The sequence below is a fragment of the Schistocerca americana genome, chromosome 5 (genome assembly GCF_021461395.2).
Source record: "Schistocerca americana isolate TAMUIC-IGC-003095 chromosome 5, iqSchAmer2.1, whole genome shotgun sequence".
NCBI lineage: Eukaryota > Metazoa > Arthropoda > Insecta > Orthoptera > Acrididae > Schistocerca > Schistocerca americana.
In genome coordinates this window covers 388,351,311-388,369,485 of record NC_060123.1, presented here as the reverse complement: position 1 = coordinate 388,369,485, position 18,175 = coordinate 388,351,311, and the positions used below count along the sequence as shown (strand labels likewise).

The 18,175-nt window shown below is 44.6% G+C and overlaps 1 protein-coding gene across 1 annotated transcript in view; it reads left to right on the top strand.

Moving 5' to 3' along the window:
* The window catches only part of LOC124615664 (farnesyl pyrophosphate synthase-like), a 260,601-nt gene that overhangs the window by 82,796 nt on the left and 159,630 nt on the right, over positions 1-18,175 (top strand). Inside the window, exon 3 of the mRNA XM_047143693.1 lies at positions 13,448-13,588. Within this exon, the coding sequence (XP_046999649.1) occupies positions 13,448-13,588 (141 nt within the window). The remainder of the gene's footprint in view (positions 1-13,447; positions 13,589-18,175) is intronic.

The following is an 18,175-nucleotide window of genomic DNA, read 5'->3' as shown; positions in this document are numbered from 1 at the left end:
TCAGTACATATACGGTTGTTGATGATGCTGGAGTTGTCGTCTGCTGATGTCCTCTATGACTGGAGACAGATCTTGTGATCGAGAAGGCCAAGGCACCATGTCAAGAGTCTGTAGAGCATGTTCAGTTACAGCAGCAGTATCCTGTTGGGAAACACCTCATGGAATGCTGTTTATGAATGGCAGTACGACAGATCGAATCATCAGACTGATGTACAAATTTGCAGTCAGGATGCGTGGGATAACCACGAGAGTGCTCCTGCTGTCATACGAAATCGGTCTCTAGACCATAACTTAGGGTATAGGTCAAGTGTATCTAATATGCAGAAAGGTTGATTTCTTTTCTTTATTTCTTTCTTTCACTTACGCCATTGTCCCGCAGCGATCGCAGGGTCGGCGTGGTTACGACGGATATGGCAAGGTGAGTTTCAGGGGTGGCCGGATGCCCTTCTTGCCGCCAACGTGTACCCCCAGGGATGGAATCAGTGTACCCCAGCTGTGTGCATCTAGTGTAAATCGTGAAATAGTGCGAACGTGTTTCAAATGTGTAACTGAGGTGGAACGTGGGGACCAGCCCGGTATTCGCCTAGCGAGATGTAGAAGACCGCCTAAAAACCACATCCAGGCTGGCCGGCACACCGGCCCTCGTCGTTAATCCGCCGGGCGGATTCGATCCGGGGCCGGCGCGCCTACCCGAGTCCAGGAAGCAGCGTGTTAGCGCTCTCGGCTGCCCTGGCGGGTCATGCAGAAAGGTTAATTGCAGGCCCTCAAATGGCTTCTTTCTAACCAACACATGGTCATCACTGGCACCGAGGCAGAATCGGCTTTCGCCAGAAAACATATAACAGACCTCCACCCAGCCCCACAGTGAGCTCTCGCTTAACATCACTGAAGTCGAAAATGGCGCTGGTTTGGGGTCAATGGAGAGCATGCTACAGGGCGTCTGGCTCGGAGCTGTCCATGAAGTAACCGATTTGTAGCAGCTGGTTGTGTCACTGTGGTGCCAAAGACTGATCAAATTGCTGCTGCAGACGCAGTACGATACGCCACAGCCATACGCTGAACACGATGGTCTTCCATCTCGGTAGTGCCAGGTGGTCGTCCGGAGACCGATGTTATTGCGACTGTAACTTCCCGTGACCGACGCTGCCAGTAATCGTGTACAGTGGCTACATTCCTGCCAAGTCTCTCTGAAATATCGCTAAAGAGACATCCAGTTTCTCGTAGTTCTGTTAGACGATCTCGTTCAAATTCAGTGAGCTGTTCATAATGGCATCTTTATCACCTTATAGCAATTCGTGACCAGTATCAACGACCACGTCCAATTTCAAAGGCAACTAGCGCTCATGACCGTTACAGTGTGTATTTGCATCTTCATAGTGGCGCCACTGGCGCTACTAGCGCCACTCTTATTCGACTGGCGAGAAACTGGAACAGAAATCATCTTTCAAATGTAGAAATACGCCTAACAACTTTCATTTATATCGCACAGCTCCTTGCTGGTGTTGCGATTTTTCCGTCAGTGTAGACAGAACTGCTAAAGTATAGTACAAAAGATATTTGAAAGAAATACGGAATGAGACGAACAAAAATGACACTTTTATTCAAACACAGTAAGTGCACTGAAGTCACTGCAATTTATGGTGACCCACTGTACATCACAAAAGTCAGGACATGGTTGTTAACAGGCTGAGTGATCATGTCTGACAGCAGTGCATGCTCTGCAACGCGCTCCCATGCTGGCCACAAGGCTAGTAAAGTATTCTCGTGGCAGGGCGTTCCATCCTTCCATCAGCGCGAGTGACGACTTCCGGATGGTCGTTGGTGCATGTGGATGTGCTGCAATTCGCCTCCCCAAAGCAGCCCACCCCTACTCCGCGGGACGAACAGAACAGTCTATTTGCCGAACATCCTTCCATTCCAAGAGCTCCTCCACCTGTGCTATTCGATGCGATAGAGCATTGTCATCATTAGAAATGAAATTATGGCTGAAAGTACCCCTGAAAAGAGTTACGTCACATAGGAGTACAGCGTCACAGTAACGTTGACTTGTGAGTGTGCCGTGTTCAAAGGATTGGAGGTCATACACGCATGCAAAATTATGTTCCCCGAAACCATAACACCTGGACCACCAAAACGACAATCTTCCTGGGCGCATAACCGGTTCCCACCTCTCGCCATGCGAGGACACGTCCAGTATCGTACACAGACCGAACCTGCTCTCATTCCACTCCTCGTTTGCCCAGCCCTCGTGTTCTTGATACCATCGCAAACGGTACCGCCGATGTCTAGTTGTCAACTGAACACAACGTACTAGTCAGCGGGTAAAGACACACCGCTATGCAGTCGCCGCACCACTGTCGAGCGTGAGACAGCATGCCTTGCAGTCCTCTTAAATGTGGTTACAATTGCACCCTCTGCTTGACGTGTGTCCCTTATTGCGTGCTGCAGAGTATAGCGAACGTCTGCTGCTGTAGTTGACCGTGGTCGGCCACCTCCTCTCCTTCGGGCAGCAGTGCCTGTGGTTATGGGCGCTCCACATGCACGTTAAACAATGCTGTGAGCTGGGACTTCTGAGGTCATCAGTCCCCTAGAACTTAGAACTACTTAAACCTAACTAACCTAAGTACATCACACACATCCATGCCCGAAGCAGGATTCGAACCTGCGACCGTAGCGCCTAGAACCACTCGGCCACCCCGGCCGGCGCTGTGAGCAATACCAAACTCCTGGGCTACATTCGTCATACAGCGTCTTCTTCCCGTTTCCCGATGATTTCTCACTGTGTGATGTCATCCAAGCCATGCTGTAATGAAGAACAGCGCGACATTGCACCGTAACTGATCACTGATTGACGGAAACCGTGCCTTCAAGTGCCTCGTGTTGCATAGCCAGCCCCTTTTAGCGCGATAGTCAGGCTGACCTCACGCATTGTTACGTCCAACTTTCTGTACACGACTGGCAGACTTTTGGCAACATGCTCGTGCATTTTCTTTCATTTCCACCTTATTGTTAATATGTTATGTTACTTTACATATCTCGTCCTTAAGTGTTGCAGAGCATGTAATTGCCATTTGACTGTGAGGACCGGGCAGTACTTTAGCACAAGTTGGGACATTATGGGCTTAGTCAACTCAAAAATAGTTCACTTCAGTGGTTCACTTCACATCTGAGAAGTAAGAAGCCGAATGCGCTCTTCCAATGTCACAGTCCCAACAAACAGGGAAGACATTTGAATTTGACTGGGCTGATGTAAAGTGCAATCGAAAGGGGGGGGGGGGTGCTGAAGTGTTACAAGTACACTGAATTACCGCTAGATGGTACACCCTTACCGAATGTACAGTGTAAGTCTATAGTGACACCTCCCTTCTTTTTTTATCTCCGTGGTTGTATATCTCCATAGCAAGCAGCAAAACATTTACAGTTTCGCCATCACCTGTGACGGCAGACTGAATGTTCGCCGTAAAGTGGCTTGCGGAGTACAGATGCAGATGTATAGAACATCTTTCACAACTCGAACTAGCGTCAGGACAATAAGTTTCGAAATACGTAACTGAAATTAGAAGACGGTGCATCACAAGGAAATATATATTAGTTTCTCTTTGTACCAAAATCGTGTAACAATATTCCTCGTTAGTGAAACTTGCGTTAAGACGGCCTGGCCGCAATTCTCGACCAGCTCACCACACCAACAGCTCGCCATTCGTGATTTCCAGGGGTGAAAGTGCCAAGCAAGAAAAACAGCCGTTTTCGTGATTTTTGTTTATGTAACTTACAGTTCATGTCAACATATAAAGTGCCGCGTGCGGACCATTTTCACAGTTAACTAACAGTAGTAAAAAATATCAATAACCTGCTTTGGCATGACAAGTCTGACCATTCACTTGTAAGTTCCATACAAGAATACCAGTCTTGGAGCACCTAGCCCATGGCAGGCCAACTCCGAGGAGGCAAAGTTCCCTCAACGACAGCTGGCCGCGCGTAATGGCTGTGGTGCGATATCCTCGAAGTCGGGCTGCTAGTGAAACCATGTGGTGTAGATCCTGGTGGTGGAGGAGGAGATTAGAGTTTAACGTCCCGTCGACAATGAGGTCGTTAGAGGCGGAGTACGAGCACGTATTAGGGAAGAATGAGGAAGGAAATCGGCCGTGCCCTTTCAAAGGAACCGTCCCGGCATTTACCTGAAGCGATTTAGGGAAATCTCAGAAAACCTAAATCAGGATGGCCGGACGCGGGTTTAAAATGTCCCTCCCGAATGCGACTCCAGTGTGCTAACCATTTAGATCTTAGATCCTGGTGGTCACTCTGCATCGGAACCGCTGGTAGTGGCTCAGCAAACTGAACTGCCGAAGAGCGCCAGGACGACGTCCTAAAGACAGGCCCGACTGAGTGATATCTGCTTGATGCTTGGGTAGCATGTGATTCGCGGGAGCGACTTAGTGCTCCCAGTTGCGGCACTGTCAAGGATGTGCGCACTGCTGGTGTCCAACTGACGCCTCTCGTGGCGAAGCTAGCGACGCAGTGTTTCCATGGTGGCGGCTGGAGTTCTACTTCATAACAGACCGGCGTGTATTGGCTATGCCTTGCCTACTGTACTTTTGTCATCTGGGTCTGCCAACGGAGTGTCGCCCACGGAGCCACAGCGCAGGCAACTTGTCAATCGCCCCTGTAGCGCGTTTAGCTGTGCTAGAGGCGAACAGCTTGGATACAACATTTTACATTTATAAATTTTGTGATCATCATTCTTTAAATTATGTATTGACTCATTCCATGATCAAGTTGCTTTGACTGTATGGTCCCTTCAAACTTGATAAATGATTACATAATAAATAAATGTCAAGAAGGATGAACCGAGACTGCAATTTCAAGTCCTATCGATGACGAGGTCACAAGCTCAGAATGGACAAGGATATGGAAGATTATTGGAACCGTCCTAGAATTTATCTTACTGACTTAGGGAAACTACAGGTAACCTAAATCTGGACAGCTGTCCATATCAGTTTTCACGGAGAAACTTCTGGCAAGGACGATCAAGTATTATGACCTGCATGTGTGTACAGTACTTGCTGTTATGCATTGCAAGGCTGTAGGACCACGATGCCACCCTTCCGTGGCCTGGGTGATGCCGATTCTGCGAAAAACTTCATTGCTTCTGTTAAATGTCGTATCGTATGCTTTGTAGAAGGGTTCAGGAAGGCAGTATGTATCCACAGCAGTAATGTTTCGATTGTGTGAGACCCTAGAATCGTTTTGTTTTGGACGAAGCTGTGACTTAGTTTGGTTTGGTATAAAAGTTGCTGGACAGCCAGTTCAGGTTTTTTATAATGTGGATCTGTGACTACAAAGGCCTACTGAGATGAAATCCTGCAAGCTTATGTACGTCATTATATTGCAGTAAGGGATGATTCATTCCAGAAGATGTCAGTGGTCGACCTCACAGTGATCACGAATTGGACAGCCCGATCTCACGATATGGATCCCCATCCCCCTGTCATGCTGCTAGTAACTTCGTAAATAAATAGCATTCGTCTCCTATGGAGGACATAGGAACGATTTTTAACTGTGTCATGCACTGAAGAGCCAAAGCAACGGTATACCTGCCTAATATCGTGTAGGGCCCCCACAAGTACGCAGAAGTGCCGCAACAGAACGTCGTATGAACTCGACTAATACCAGAAGTAGTGCTGGAGGGAAATGACACCATGAATCTTGCAGGGCTGTCCATAAATCCGTAAGAGTACGAGGGTGTGGAGATGTCTTCTGAACAGCACGTTGCAAGACATCCCAGATATGCTCAATAATGTTCATGTCGGGAGTGTTTGGTGGGCAGCGGAAGTGTTTAAACTCAGAAGAGTGTTCCACACCATTACAGAGCCTCCACCAGCTTGAACAGTTCTCTGTTGACATGCAGGGTCCATGGATTCGTGAAGTTGACCCCATACCCGTACAAGTTCATCCGTTCGATACAATTTGAAACGAGACTCGTCCGACCAGGCAACGTATTTCCAGTCATCAACAATCCAATGTCGGTGTTGACGGGCACAGGCGAGGTGTAAAGGTTTGTGTCGTGTAATCATCAAGGGTACACCAGTGGCTCCGAAAGCCCATAACGATGATGTTTCGTTAAAGGGTTCACATGCTAATAGTTGTTGATGGCCAAGCATCGAAATCTGCAGCAGTTTGCGGAAGGGTTGCACTTCCATCACGTTGAACGATCCTCTTCAGTCGTCGTTGGTCCCGTTCTTGCAGAATCTTTTTCCGGCCGCAGCGATGTCGGAGATTTGATGTTGTACGGGATTCCTGATATGCCCGGTACAATCGTGAAATGATCGTACTGGAAAATTGCCACTTCGTCGCTACTCCGGAGATCCTGTGTCCCATCGGTCGTGTCGACCATAACACCACGTTCAAACTCACTTAAATCTTGATGACGTACCATTGTAACAGCGGTAAACGATCTAACAACTGCGCCAGACACTTGTTGTCTTACATAGGCGTTACCGATCGCAGTGCTGTATTCTGTCTGTTTACATATCTCTGTATTTCTTTGGCGCTTCAGACTATATTGCTGTAAGTGCATTATTGTTATTCGATTTTACCACGCTTATGAATTGAGGTATATCAAACTAACGTACCCACCCATTACATTTCGAGTATATTTTAGGTTTAAATATTACCTGTCAGGAATTTTATTTCCCAGTTTTATGTGTTTCATCAGATTCCTACATTAGACTTATCATTATTTTCGTAACTTTTTTTTTTTAGTTTTGGAAACCAGTGTTGTAACTGTCTGCTGTGGTGTACTCGAACCAACTAGAGAACGGGAAGAAATTAGTTGCTGTCCTCAAATCCCTAAAAAATGTGTTTGTTCTGATTGAACTGCAACTATATCAATGTTCCTGCGTGTAATCATTTAGGCCTATTTTGTAACTATTGTAACATATTACGGTATTTTACACTTCTGCACTCGTAACATCATGGAAGGTACTTTCTTGTATCGTGTCATATTGTTTCGTCAAATTACATACACGGAAGGAATGCGGGAGGAATTACTGCCTGTACTCCTCGCTGCAATCTGTTAGTAGCACTATCTTTCCTTAGGTCCTACTTCAGCGGCTTCTTCAGTGAAAGGAATTGTCTGAAATTGTAATAATTGATTTCTGATAGATATAAGGCTTATTTCTTCTAAAATCTGTCACTTTCTATTATTCGCAAGTTATTGTGTGTCTGTGTGTCTCCCATAAGAAAGTAAAACAAGCATATGAGACTCGTACTGCCCTTCTCTGTGTACGCTCTGTGTCCATATTAATATAATCCGACAATATGACGTGGATTTCACAGTGTAGAGTACTATTCTGAGTCGTACCACTGACTGCAAAAAGCATTGACGGAGAAAAACTGTAGTTTCCCAATAATCTACCAACGAATTAAAGGACATTACGCTGTTTACTGGCTTCTGAACGTATGCTCTCTCTCCATTCAATCACCTCATATTGTTTTCGTAAACATTAGTATTACTGTCACGTTTCTTTTTCTTTTTTTCCTAGTTTAATGAAATGTGCAACTTTATATGAATAACAGTTTGCGTAAGACGTGTTTTGCACTGTTGTAAGAGTATTTAACTTGACTAAAGTATCTATTGCATTGTCTTGTTATATCTCTCTGTATACTAGAGACCAGCTTCAGTTTTGTATTACATGCAGCTATGCACTGTGAAATATTTCAATTTATGATCGCTTTGTAATGCAGTATACTTTTATAAATCAAGTATAACAACGCGAAACTAATCATTTACGCTCCATTGTGTTCCGCGGGGGTGAGCTGTTCTTTTATATTGAGATTGCGTAATACAGAAATAAATGTGCACAACTTTATTTTTCTCTACATTTAGATCATGCAGTCAGTTAGTCTTACCAGACTGATATTGTCAATATCTGACGGATATACAGGGTGTTACAAAAAGGTTCGGCCAAACTTTCAGGAAACATTCCTCACACACAAATAAAGAAAAGATGTTATGTGGACATGTGTCGGGAAACGCTTTATTTCCATGTTAGAGCTCATTTTAGTTTCGTCAGTATGTACTGTACTTCCTCGATTCACGGCCAGTTGGCCCAATTGAATGAAGCTAATGTTGACTTCGGTGGCCGACCGCGGTGGTCTCGCGGTTAAGGCGCTGCGTCCGGAACCGCGCGACTGCTACGGTCGCAGGTTCGAATCCTGCCTCGGGCATGGATGTGTGTTATGTCGTTAGGTTAGTTAGGTTTAAGTAGTTCTAAGTTCTAGGGGACTGATGACCACAGAAGTTAAGTCCCACAGTGCTCAGAGCCATTTGAACCATTTGAATTTTTGACTTCGGTGCTTGTGTTGACATGCGACTCATTGCTCTACAGTACTAGTATCAAGCACATCAGTACGTACCACCAACAGGTTAGTGTTCATCACGAACGTGGTTTTGCAGTCAGTGCAATGTTTACAAATGCGGATTTGGCAGATGCCCATTTGATGTATGGATTAGCACGGGGCAATAGCCGCGGCGCGGTACGTTTGTATCGAGACAGATTTCCAGAACGAAGGTGTCCCGACAGGAAGACGTTCGAAGCAATTGATCGGCGTCTTAGGGAGCAAGGAACATTCCAGCCTATGACTCGCGACTGGGGAAGACCTAGAACGACGAGGACACCTGCAATGGACGAGGCAATTCTTCGTGCAGTTGATGATAACCCTAATGTCAGCGTCAGAGAAGTTGCTGCTGTACAAGGTAACGTTGACCACGTCACTGTATGGAGAGCGCTACGGGAGAACCAGTTGTTTACGTACCATGTACAGCGTGTGCAGGCACTATCAGCAGCTGATTGGCCTCCACGGGTACACTTCTGCGAGTGGTTCATCCAACAATGTGTCAATCCTCATTTCAGTGCAAATGTTCTCTTTACGGATAAGGCTTCATTCCAACGTGATCAAATTGTAAATTTTCACAATCAACATGTGTGGGCTGACGAGAATCCGCACGCAATTGTGCAATCACGTCATCAACACAGATTTTCTGTGAACGTTTGGGCAGGCATTGTTGGTGATGTCTTGATTGGGCCCCATGTTCTTCCACCAACGCTCAATGGAGCACGTTATCATGATTTCATACGGGATACTCTACCTGTGCTGCTAGAACATGTGCCTTTACAAGTGCGACACAACATGTGGTTCATGCACGATGGAGCTCCTGCACATTTCAGTCGAAGTGTTCGTACGCTTCTCAACAACAGATTCGGTGACCGATGGATTGGTAGAGGCGGACCAATTCCATGGCCTCCACGCTCTCCTGACCTCAACCCTCTTGACTTTCATCTATGGGGGCATTTGAAAACTCTGTCTACGCAACCCCGGTACCAAATGTAGAGACTCTTCGTTCTCGCATTGTGGACGGCTGTGATACAATACGCCATTCTCCAGGGCTGCATCAGCGCATCAGGGATTCCATGCGACGGAGGGTGGATGCATGTATCCTCGCTAACGGAGGACATTTTGAACATTTCCTGTAACAAAGTGTTTGAAGTCACGCTGGTACGTTCTGTTGCTGTGTGCTTCCATTCCATGATTAATGTGATTTGAAGAGAAGTAATAAAATGAGCTCTAACATGGGAAGTAAGCGTTTCCAGACACATGTCCACATAACATATTTTCTTTCTTTGTGTGTGAGGAATGTTTCCTGAAAGTTTGGCCATACCTTTTTGTAACACCCTGTATAGCAGGTGTTTTGAGAAACAGACAACAGCAACGTATTTATCGGCGGAGCTACAGTTAAGTTTTGCCAACAGCCAGTTCTTTGATTTATCGGAACTGCGGACAAACTAAACGAGCAAGCCATGCTGACATTGAATCTCGTTTTTTTTTTTTTTTTTTGCTAATACAAAGCCTTCGTTTTATTTCTACTTTACTTTTATTGGTTTTTCAAAATTTCCCTTTCGCCGTTATATGTTCGGCTTGGTTCAAATGGCTCTAAGCACTATCGAACTTAACATCTTAGGTCATCAGTCCCCGAGACTTAGAACTACTCAAACCTAACTAACCTAAGGACAACACACACATCCATGCCCGAACAGGATTCGAACCTGCGTCCGTAGCAGCCGCGTGGTTCCGGACTGAAGCGCCTAGAAACGCTCGACCATAGCGGCCGGCGCCGTTACATGTTTCCCGTCACTATTCAGAGATCAGCGAAACATTCCACCTCTGATTGACTAATGATTCGCGGTTATTTTTCCAAAAGTTTCAACTTTAGCACTTCAACATTTTTTCACCCTCTCGTGGCAGATTTATAATCTGAATAATCATCCTGCAAAAATTGTAAGTAGTTTGACTCCACAGTTAATGCCGTGTGACAGAGGAGCCTAACGATTCATGTTTCTGAGAATATGTTACCGAGTGTTTTATAAGCTTCGTATTAAATTGTTGAGTAGTTTTTATTAAGTTGTCACTGTGTATCAGTCCGACATACTTTGACGCGGCATAAATTACTAAACAGATATAGCGTAGAGGCAATTTACAGGATCAATTGTGAACGATGACACTGTCTCCTGGAAAGTTCAACCTTGAACCTGGATATGCCTGCGTGGTCTGCAGAGCAGCTGTATTTTTAGTCGTAGGCCAGGGCTTTCGCTAAACACTTTTTCGTTCTTAAAATGTGATTTTTAGGCGGTAGAATGAAATTGTGTATATCCTAGAAGTCTTTTAAGGTTTATTCATAAAAATTTCACACATTTTTATGTAGTAGACCTCTCTCAACCTGATAAACATTATTTAAATAAATATCTAGAGAAAAATTTTCGGGTCTTGTAAATACAAGAGCAAAGTCCAATATTATGGAAAAATATTGACGAGACGAAAGATGTTTAAAAAACATTCAGTAACTGAACTGGGACTGTGTAAACCCTCTCCTCGCTTTCAACTTTGAACCACAAAATTTTTTGGAGGATCTATTAATAAAAATGTCAGAGTACGTCGCAGGTTGTCATCTCCTCTAACATCAGCCAAGTGCCAGTCATTGTTATATCTTTCGCTGTGCAGTGATCTTAAACAAAATAAAATATCAATTTTCTTCCAACACTTCCCGGCCTAAAGAAAAGGACGACATCCTTTCAAGCATAGGCGCCTGCAAATGGTGCCACAAGAAAGCAGCTACCCACTCCTGAGACCTGGGGCATTGACTTTTTATTTGTTTTACAGATTTGACGGAGTTCTAGGAATGGTTGTTGTTCCACAAAACAGTAGATTTATTACTGCGGAGCGGGACAGGAAATACTGTGACTTTAAAAATAGCTACATAATTTAGATTTGGCCGCTTATCACGCTGATAACGAGTAATTATGCCATTTCCTTGGAGGGGCGATAGTTTCTGCGCTGACTTGCAGTCAGGGTGGGCGCATACCTTCTCAGAACAGAGCCGAAACAGGACTCTTGCCCTTATTGTGCTGCGGAAAAGGTCTGGTTTTACACCCAACGCGGACGCCAACTCCTGGGACGCTTTCTGCTCGATCACGAGAATTACATTGACAATGTTTATGTTGTACATGGCCGATATCAGTCTCCTGCTGTACAACGTAATCAGACCAGTAGTTTACCTTTTGTCCATCGAGGAATAAAACCCGTGGTGGCTTGTTAAAACTACGTTCAGTTTCACATTGCGCGGTGGTTGTAGTAGACCTGAAGAAAATGACCATGTTTCTTCTGTAGGTATGGTCATCTATGCTTTGTCTGACGACCCATATGCAACAGCAGGAAAGAGAAAATGCGATTTTCTGCGCTGAAAACTAGCATGCACACACAAAGTTACAGAATCTGTACTGTTGTTAGCATGGCAAATAGGATTCCTAACTGGGGAGACGGTATTCGTCCTGTCCTAGGGTATTAGAAGTCGCTGCTACAGTCCTAGTTGAGGATGGTTTGTGGAGATTTACCACAGTCGTCTAGTCGAGTGCTGGGACTGGGTGCACTTCACACAAACAGTCCAAAAAATATAGCCTCCAAAACACATTAGATTATATGTAAATCATGGGAACTCATATTAAAAAACAGAAGGCATAAAATAAAGCAATAAATGTATTAACTTGGTAAGGTGAGTAACTTTATAAACAGAAGATTAGCGAAAGTTGAAAAAGTTTATTCAGAGTTTCTCCACTTGAAGAGTATTAATGAATAGTATTATTTTCTTACTGTTTTACTGATATTCAACAGAATTTCCTCAATGGTTTTGCCTTTTTTTATTTCACATTTTTAATTTTCAGCGTCGATCTAACATTATTGGTAAATAAATAAAAATATCTTTTGCGAATATTATCTAGCTTTTTTCCTAACTCGGAGGATACGCTGAATTTAATGAAATAAATATGTAATACATAGTACATTGCTGTGCATACAATTTTAAGAATAATAACTTACAATATATAAAATCGAAGTGCGCATTTGACATTATCAGAATTTCACTTAGTGCTGCGACTGTGAACATGGTCTTCAGGCTTTGGTTGTGCGAACGTATAAACAAAGGGGATGATACTTTTTTCAGCTGTCTTCGTATACGGTCAGGACAGTCAGTGTTTCTATTACTTTCTCTTTAGTGGAGAGTCTTTCCCTTTCTGTCGTTGCCTTCCCTCAACTTCCTGTGGTTTGTCGGTTGATCCTGTGGACCCAGGAACTGCAAAAAAATGGCTCTGAGCACTATGGGACTCAACTGCTGTGGTCATCAGTCCCCTAGAACTTAGAACTACTTAAACCTAACTAACCTAAGGACATCACACACATCCATGCCCGAGGCAGGATTCGAACCTGCGACCGTAGCAGTCGCACGGTTCCGGACTGCGTGCCTAGAACCGCGAGACCACCGCGGCCGGCTCAGGAACTGCATCCAATTTATTGGTGACAGCAGGTATGACTGGGCACAAACACCTGGCTGGAATTCTCTCTGCAGTCGGTCGCGCCGCAACTGCATCCATGTAGGCTAGCCCTCAAGGGAGCAATCGAAAAGTGTCCTGTGTTAAACCATTTTCTAGAATTCCTTGCCATTTTGAAGACTGTTTTCGTGGTTATTTTATGAAAATTATCTAAGAGGCTGTGAAATTGCCATAAGTACAAATATAAATGCTTTTAGTGTAATATGCTTTAAAAGGGGTGGGACACTTATGACCCCCTCCCCTGTTGACCTGCGCGTGACTCTAGAGGCCTCCACGGTACTGTGACACGGCGATTTCAAAGATTATCAAGATTGCAGACACGTACGCACAATGAAACAAAACTTGATTACTTAAATTTTTATTTTTCTATGACTAAAGATTGGTGACTACCCGTAACGTGTTGTTAGCCGAACATCCGCACTTCAGATCCGGCGACCGGGTGGTCGCGCCCAACATCCAGTTGTCCAGCGCAGGCACGGAGAGTGAAGGCCGTGTGTGGTCGGTTGCAGGTGCTGCAGTACAACATGACGGGCGGCAAGAAGAACCGCGGACTGGCCGTCGTGCTGTCCTACCGGCTGCTGGCGCGCCACGAGGAGCTGGCGTCCCGGAACACCGAGCTGGCGCACATCATGGGCTGGGCGCTCGAGATGGTGAGTACTGACCACTGGCCGCAGCTCGAGGCGAAACTAACGCGTAGGTCCAGCACGGCGCCTTTATTTACAGTCTCGACAAGGGAAAGTCAGTACGACGCTCATTCGGAGAAAATGCGAAAACGATTATGAACCCAAAGGTTATTTTGAACACAACAATGATTTACTAGAATAGCTCTACTGTAGGTGGTATGCCATTATCTTCCTTCGACCTTTCTTCTGAGTTACCCAGCCAGGTTTATAGGAACCAACTGATGGCGCTCTATCTTCCACCATAATCGAGTCCATCAACATGAGGTAGCCAAGGAGGTGGAAACGTGGGTTCTACTATGCCAAGACTGCTTGGTAGCTACAACAGGTAAACACAATTAATTAGCAGGAGTACAAAATAAGAAAGTATTTATTACTTAACACTGTTGTAGTCCATGATCTGTGGGTTGACAATTATGAAGACGCGACTAGACTAAGCGCCTGTAGAATGACATAATTTTCAAGTCACAAATCTTGCAGTGACGAATTAATCCCTCGTAATCTTGAATGGCGAATCCGCCGAATTTGAAGACTAACTTGGAAATGGGCTACAAAGACTTGATGGCAGCAACGGCTGAGCTGCAGACGATGACTAACATCGGCGCTGGCTGACCACTGAGCGCGGCTACGAACTGTAGACTGGCACAGCTGCACTACTCTCCTGCTGCACGTGAAGTGGCCTAGCGGCGCCTCCCGGCGAGCATAAGTACTGCGATTTTTTTTTCTTTATTGTTATTTGAACACCTTATACGAAAGGTGTGCCGGCAGCGGCAATATTACGCTGCTCTTCAGCCACAGACAGTACAAATAGAAACAAGGAAGACACAGAAAAACAAAACATATTGGTAGACAAAAAACAGTAGACACATGAGTAAAAACACGGAGCCGTTCACAGGGGTAGTAAAATAAAAAACGGTCAGCACTGTACACGAACACTAAGTACTGCGACTGGCTGTGTACCCTTTGGCTAGCACAGCCGTTCTTCTGTTCTGTTTATCGAGAGAATCGCAGTCGGGTCGATCTCTCAGGCGGCGGTGTGGTCGTATGACGGACGACATCACATTAACAGTTTTACAGGGACCAATATCCAGTTGCGCATATTTCTCATCAAGATGTCATTGCGAAAGGTGAAAGAGGAAAACTCGAATCCCAGCATTTTGGAATGGCAGTCTGTCACTTACCCACTAAATCAACGATCGACGTTCAGGGAAACGAACTTACAAGTGAGACATGGCGTGGCACGATATGACGTTGCTGACCGAGCGAAATGGTGCGGTGGTAAGCACAATGGACTCGCGTTCCGAAGGACGACGGCCCAAATCCGCATCCGCCCATCCAGTTACAGGTTATCCGCATTTCCCTAAATCACTTACGGCAAACGTCGGGATGATTCCAATTACTTATCGAGTCCGAGACTGTGCACTTTCTCTAACGACCTCGTCGTTGTCAGGATGTTAAAGCCTTGTCGTCCTTATTGTTTAGTGTGGCGTTTTTATTTGCAGCGTTCGAGATGTGCCAGACTTTAGAGGCAGAACTATACAGACAGAAGAGGGTTCTAAACTGAGTGTTTTGAAGTACGGAACCAACGGAGGGAAATAAATACAGTGGAACCTCCTTTACCCGGACTAGGTGGGACTTTAGTTCATCCTGATAATCGAAAATCCGGAATGTCAGAAGAAAAATGCTTTAAACACACATGTTATATTTATTTTCACATAAAGATACAAATTATACATTACTTGGGACCCACTCCGCAGCAGTATTTATGTCGGACGACTTGTCTGGCCTAGAAGTAATACATTGCATACAGAAACCTTCCCCGTCGATCAATCTATCTATTAGTGAATACCGTATGAAAATCTCTACAGTAGTTCCTAAGATTAGCCTCCACATAAAGGCTGAAAAACACGGCTGGGGCGTAACATGTAGAGAAGACATGTATTGATGTATACGTAGATTCTGGTCAATTTTTTCTCTGGAGCTGCGGCAGCCGTTTACTTTACTGCTTTTCCCGCCAGATACGGCATCCTCTGTAACTGACTAGCACTTAACTCCCATCATTGCCACGTATTGTCATCCAAATTCCCATAAATTTATATATCTATTAGCGAATACCATATCAAAATCCCTATAGTAGTTCGCCATGTTACCCTTGACATGCAGAAAATGTTGACCATAGCAAAACAGCGAATTTTAACACTGAAATAATCACTAAGTTTGTTTTGAACCAGATTGATATGTCGTTTATGCGCAACACGGTCACGTAGGTGTTTCATCGGTAATAGTTCGGCCGAAGTCGTTTCCGCCTCGAGTTCCAAGTATACCATTAATTTGTCGAGATGCCTTTGTACGTACCATAATGTCTTCAGATTGAGCGCCAATTTCGTCAGCTAGTTCGTCAGAATCATCGTCATTGTCTGCAGACGAACACTGCCATTTCGAGGCATTCTCAAGAAATGCAAAAACTTGCATTTATTGAGTTGCAGTTCACCTTGCTACAATGTACTCCGGATGAATTTGTTCACATGGAGATTAGCACTGACTAACTGTCGAGAAAATGCGAACGCTTTGAGTGAGAACAATTCCCATTCCCTCTTACAACGTGTGAACGTCGTGATCGAACAGATCGTTAGGAACCTAGCGGAGAAATAATGCTGCCACTTCGTGCTTTTTCATTTTATTCGTCTTGCGGTCCGTGTCAAGTGCACACCTAATCTTGTGCAGCTGGGAACTCCTATGATACCCAGCGAGGTCCAGAACATCATGCAAAGTATTCAGCCGGCGTGGCGCTGCATAATGCACCAGTGCATCTTGCCAAATATTCACCCGGCGTGATGCTGGGTAATGATCCAGAACATCGTGCCGCTGGATAATGCTCCAGTACATCGTGCCAAGTATTCAGCCGGCCTGACGCTGGATAATGGTCCAGAATATCGTGCCAAGCATTCAACAGGCGTGACGCTGGATAATGCACTCTTACGAGAAGATTTTCAATTTCAGAGCGCCTTATGTAGATCATCGCAGCATTGTAGTTCAGACTGGAACGAGATGTGTTGATTATTACTAATGTTATTGACTAAACCCACAAAAATTAAGCAGATATATTGAATACGAAAAATGAGAATAAAAGTGACGTGATAACATTGCCGCTCCTTTTCCGAACTGGTGAATTTTGCATTACAAAGAGGAGTGTATGAGAGCAATTCATCACGACAGCAAAAGTGTAGGACATGTTTAAGCTAAGAGATTACATTGCTTGAAAATAACGAAGACGTAAACAAACCATTATGTAGATGCCGTGTCTCTACAGAATAGAGAGATGGTAACTACGACTAGATTCAAACAAGATAAAATAGTTTTGATTTCGAGAAAATAACATTGAAGATAAGTGGTTTTCACAGTCTTCAAGGTGGTGTGTCGGTGCAATACATGTAAATGCTTTGACTCTAATTTCATGAACTGCTTTAGCTTCTTAGGATCTTCTCTAGCAAATATTTACTTCCATTACCAGCTATACGACTGCGTTATAGGTCTACGTCCTCTGGCACTCTCAGTCAGGTCTCTCATTATTCGCCTATGTGATTGACACAAAAGGAATGACCGATAGTGTATTTTGTGAAGACTTAGTTTCTAATTGCCCTTGTTCCTTGGCTGTCGTTTAGACAGGTAATGTTGCCCAGACCAATTCAATAACTTAAAAGATGGTGAGCAGGAGCCGATCCATGACGTTAAACAAGTTGGTCCTCATTTTCGCAAAAGCTAAGGGAAGGAAGCCTTGCTAGAATTTAACTTCCCGTCGATATTGAGGTCGTTAGAGACGGAACATTAGCTCGGGAGGAGGGCCAGCATAGGAAACTACCGAGGTTTCATTAAAAGCATCATCCCTGTTTTCACTTGAAGTGTGTTACGGTAACTACCCTACTTTGAAGAGAATGAAGTAGAGAGAAGAATTTGACAGAGCTCTGAAGGACCTAAGTCGAAATAAGTCCCCTGAGTAGGTGACATTTTCTCAGAATTATTTAGATCCTTCGGAGAGACAGCTATGACAAATCTATTCTAGCTATATACAGAATATATCAGGCTGGCCAAATACTCCCATGCTTCTAAAGAAGGCACCTACTAACAGGTGTATTACCGAGCTATCAGTTTTATAAGTCGTAGTTACAAAATACTGCCGGCCAGAGTGGCCGTGCGGTTCTGGGCGCTACAGTCTGGAACCGAGCGTCCGCTACAGTCGCAGGTTCGAATCCTGCCTCGGGCATGGATATGTGTGATGTTCTTAGGTTAGTTAGGTTTAATTAGTTCTAAGTTCTAGGCGACTGATGACCTCAGAAGTTAAGTCGCATAGTGCTCAGAGCAATTTGAATTTTTTGAACAAAATACTGAACCGAATTATTTACAGAAAAGTGAAAAAACCAGCACATACCAATCAGTTTGGGTTCCGGCGAAGAACAGGAACACACGAGGCCATACAGACCTTATGGCTTATCTTACAAGGTGGACTGAAGAAAGGCAAAGATACGTTTATGGCATTTGTAGATTTAGAGAAAGCTCATG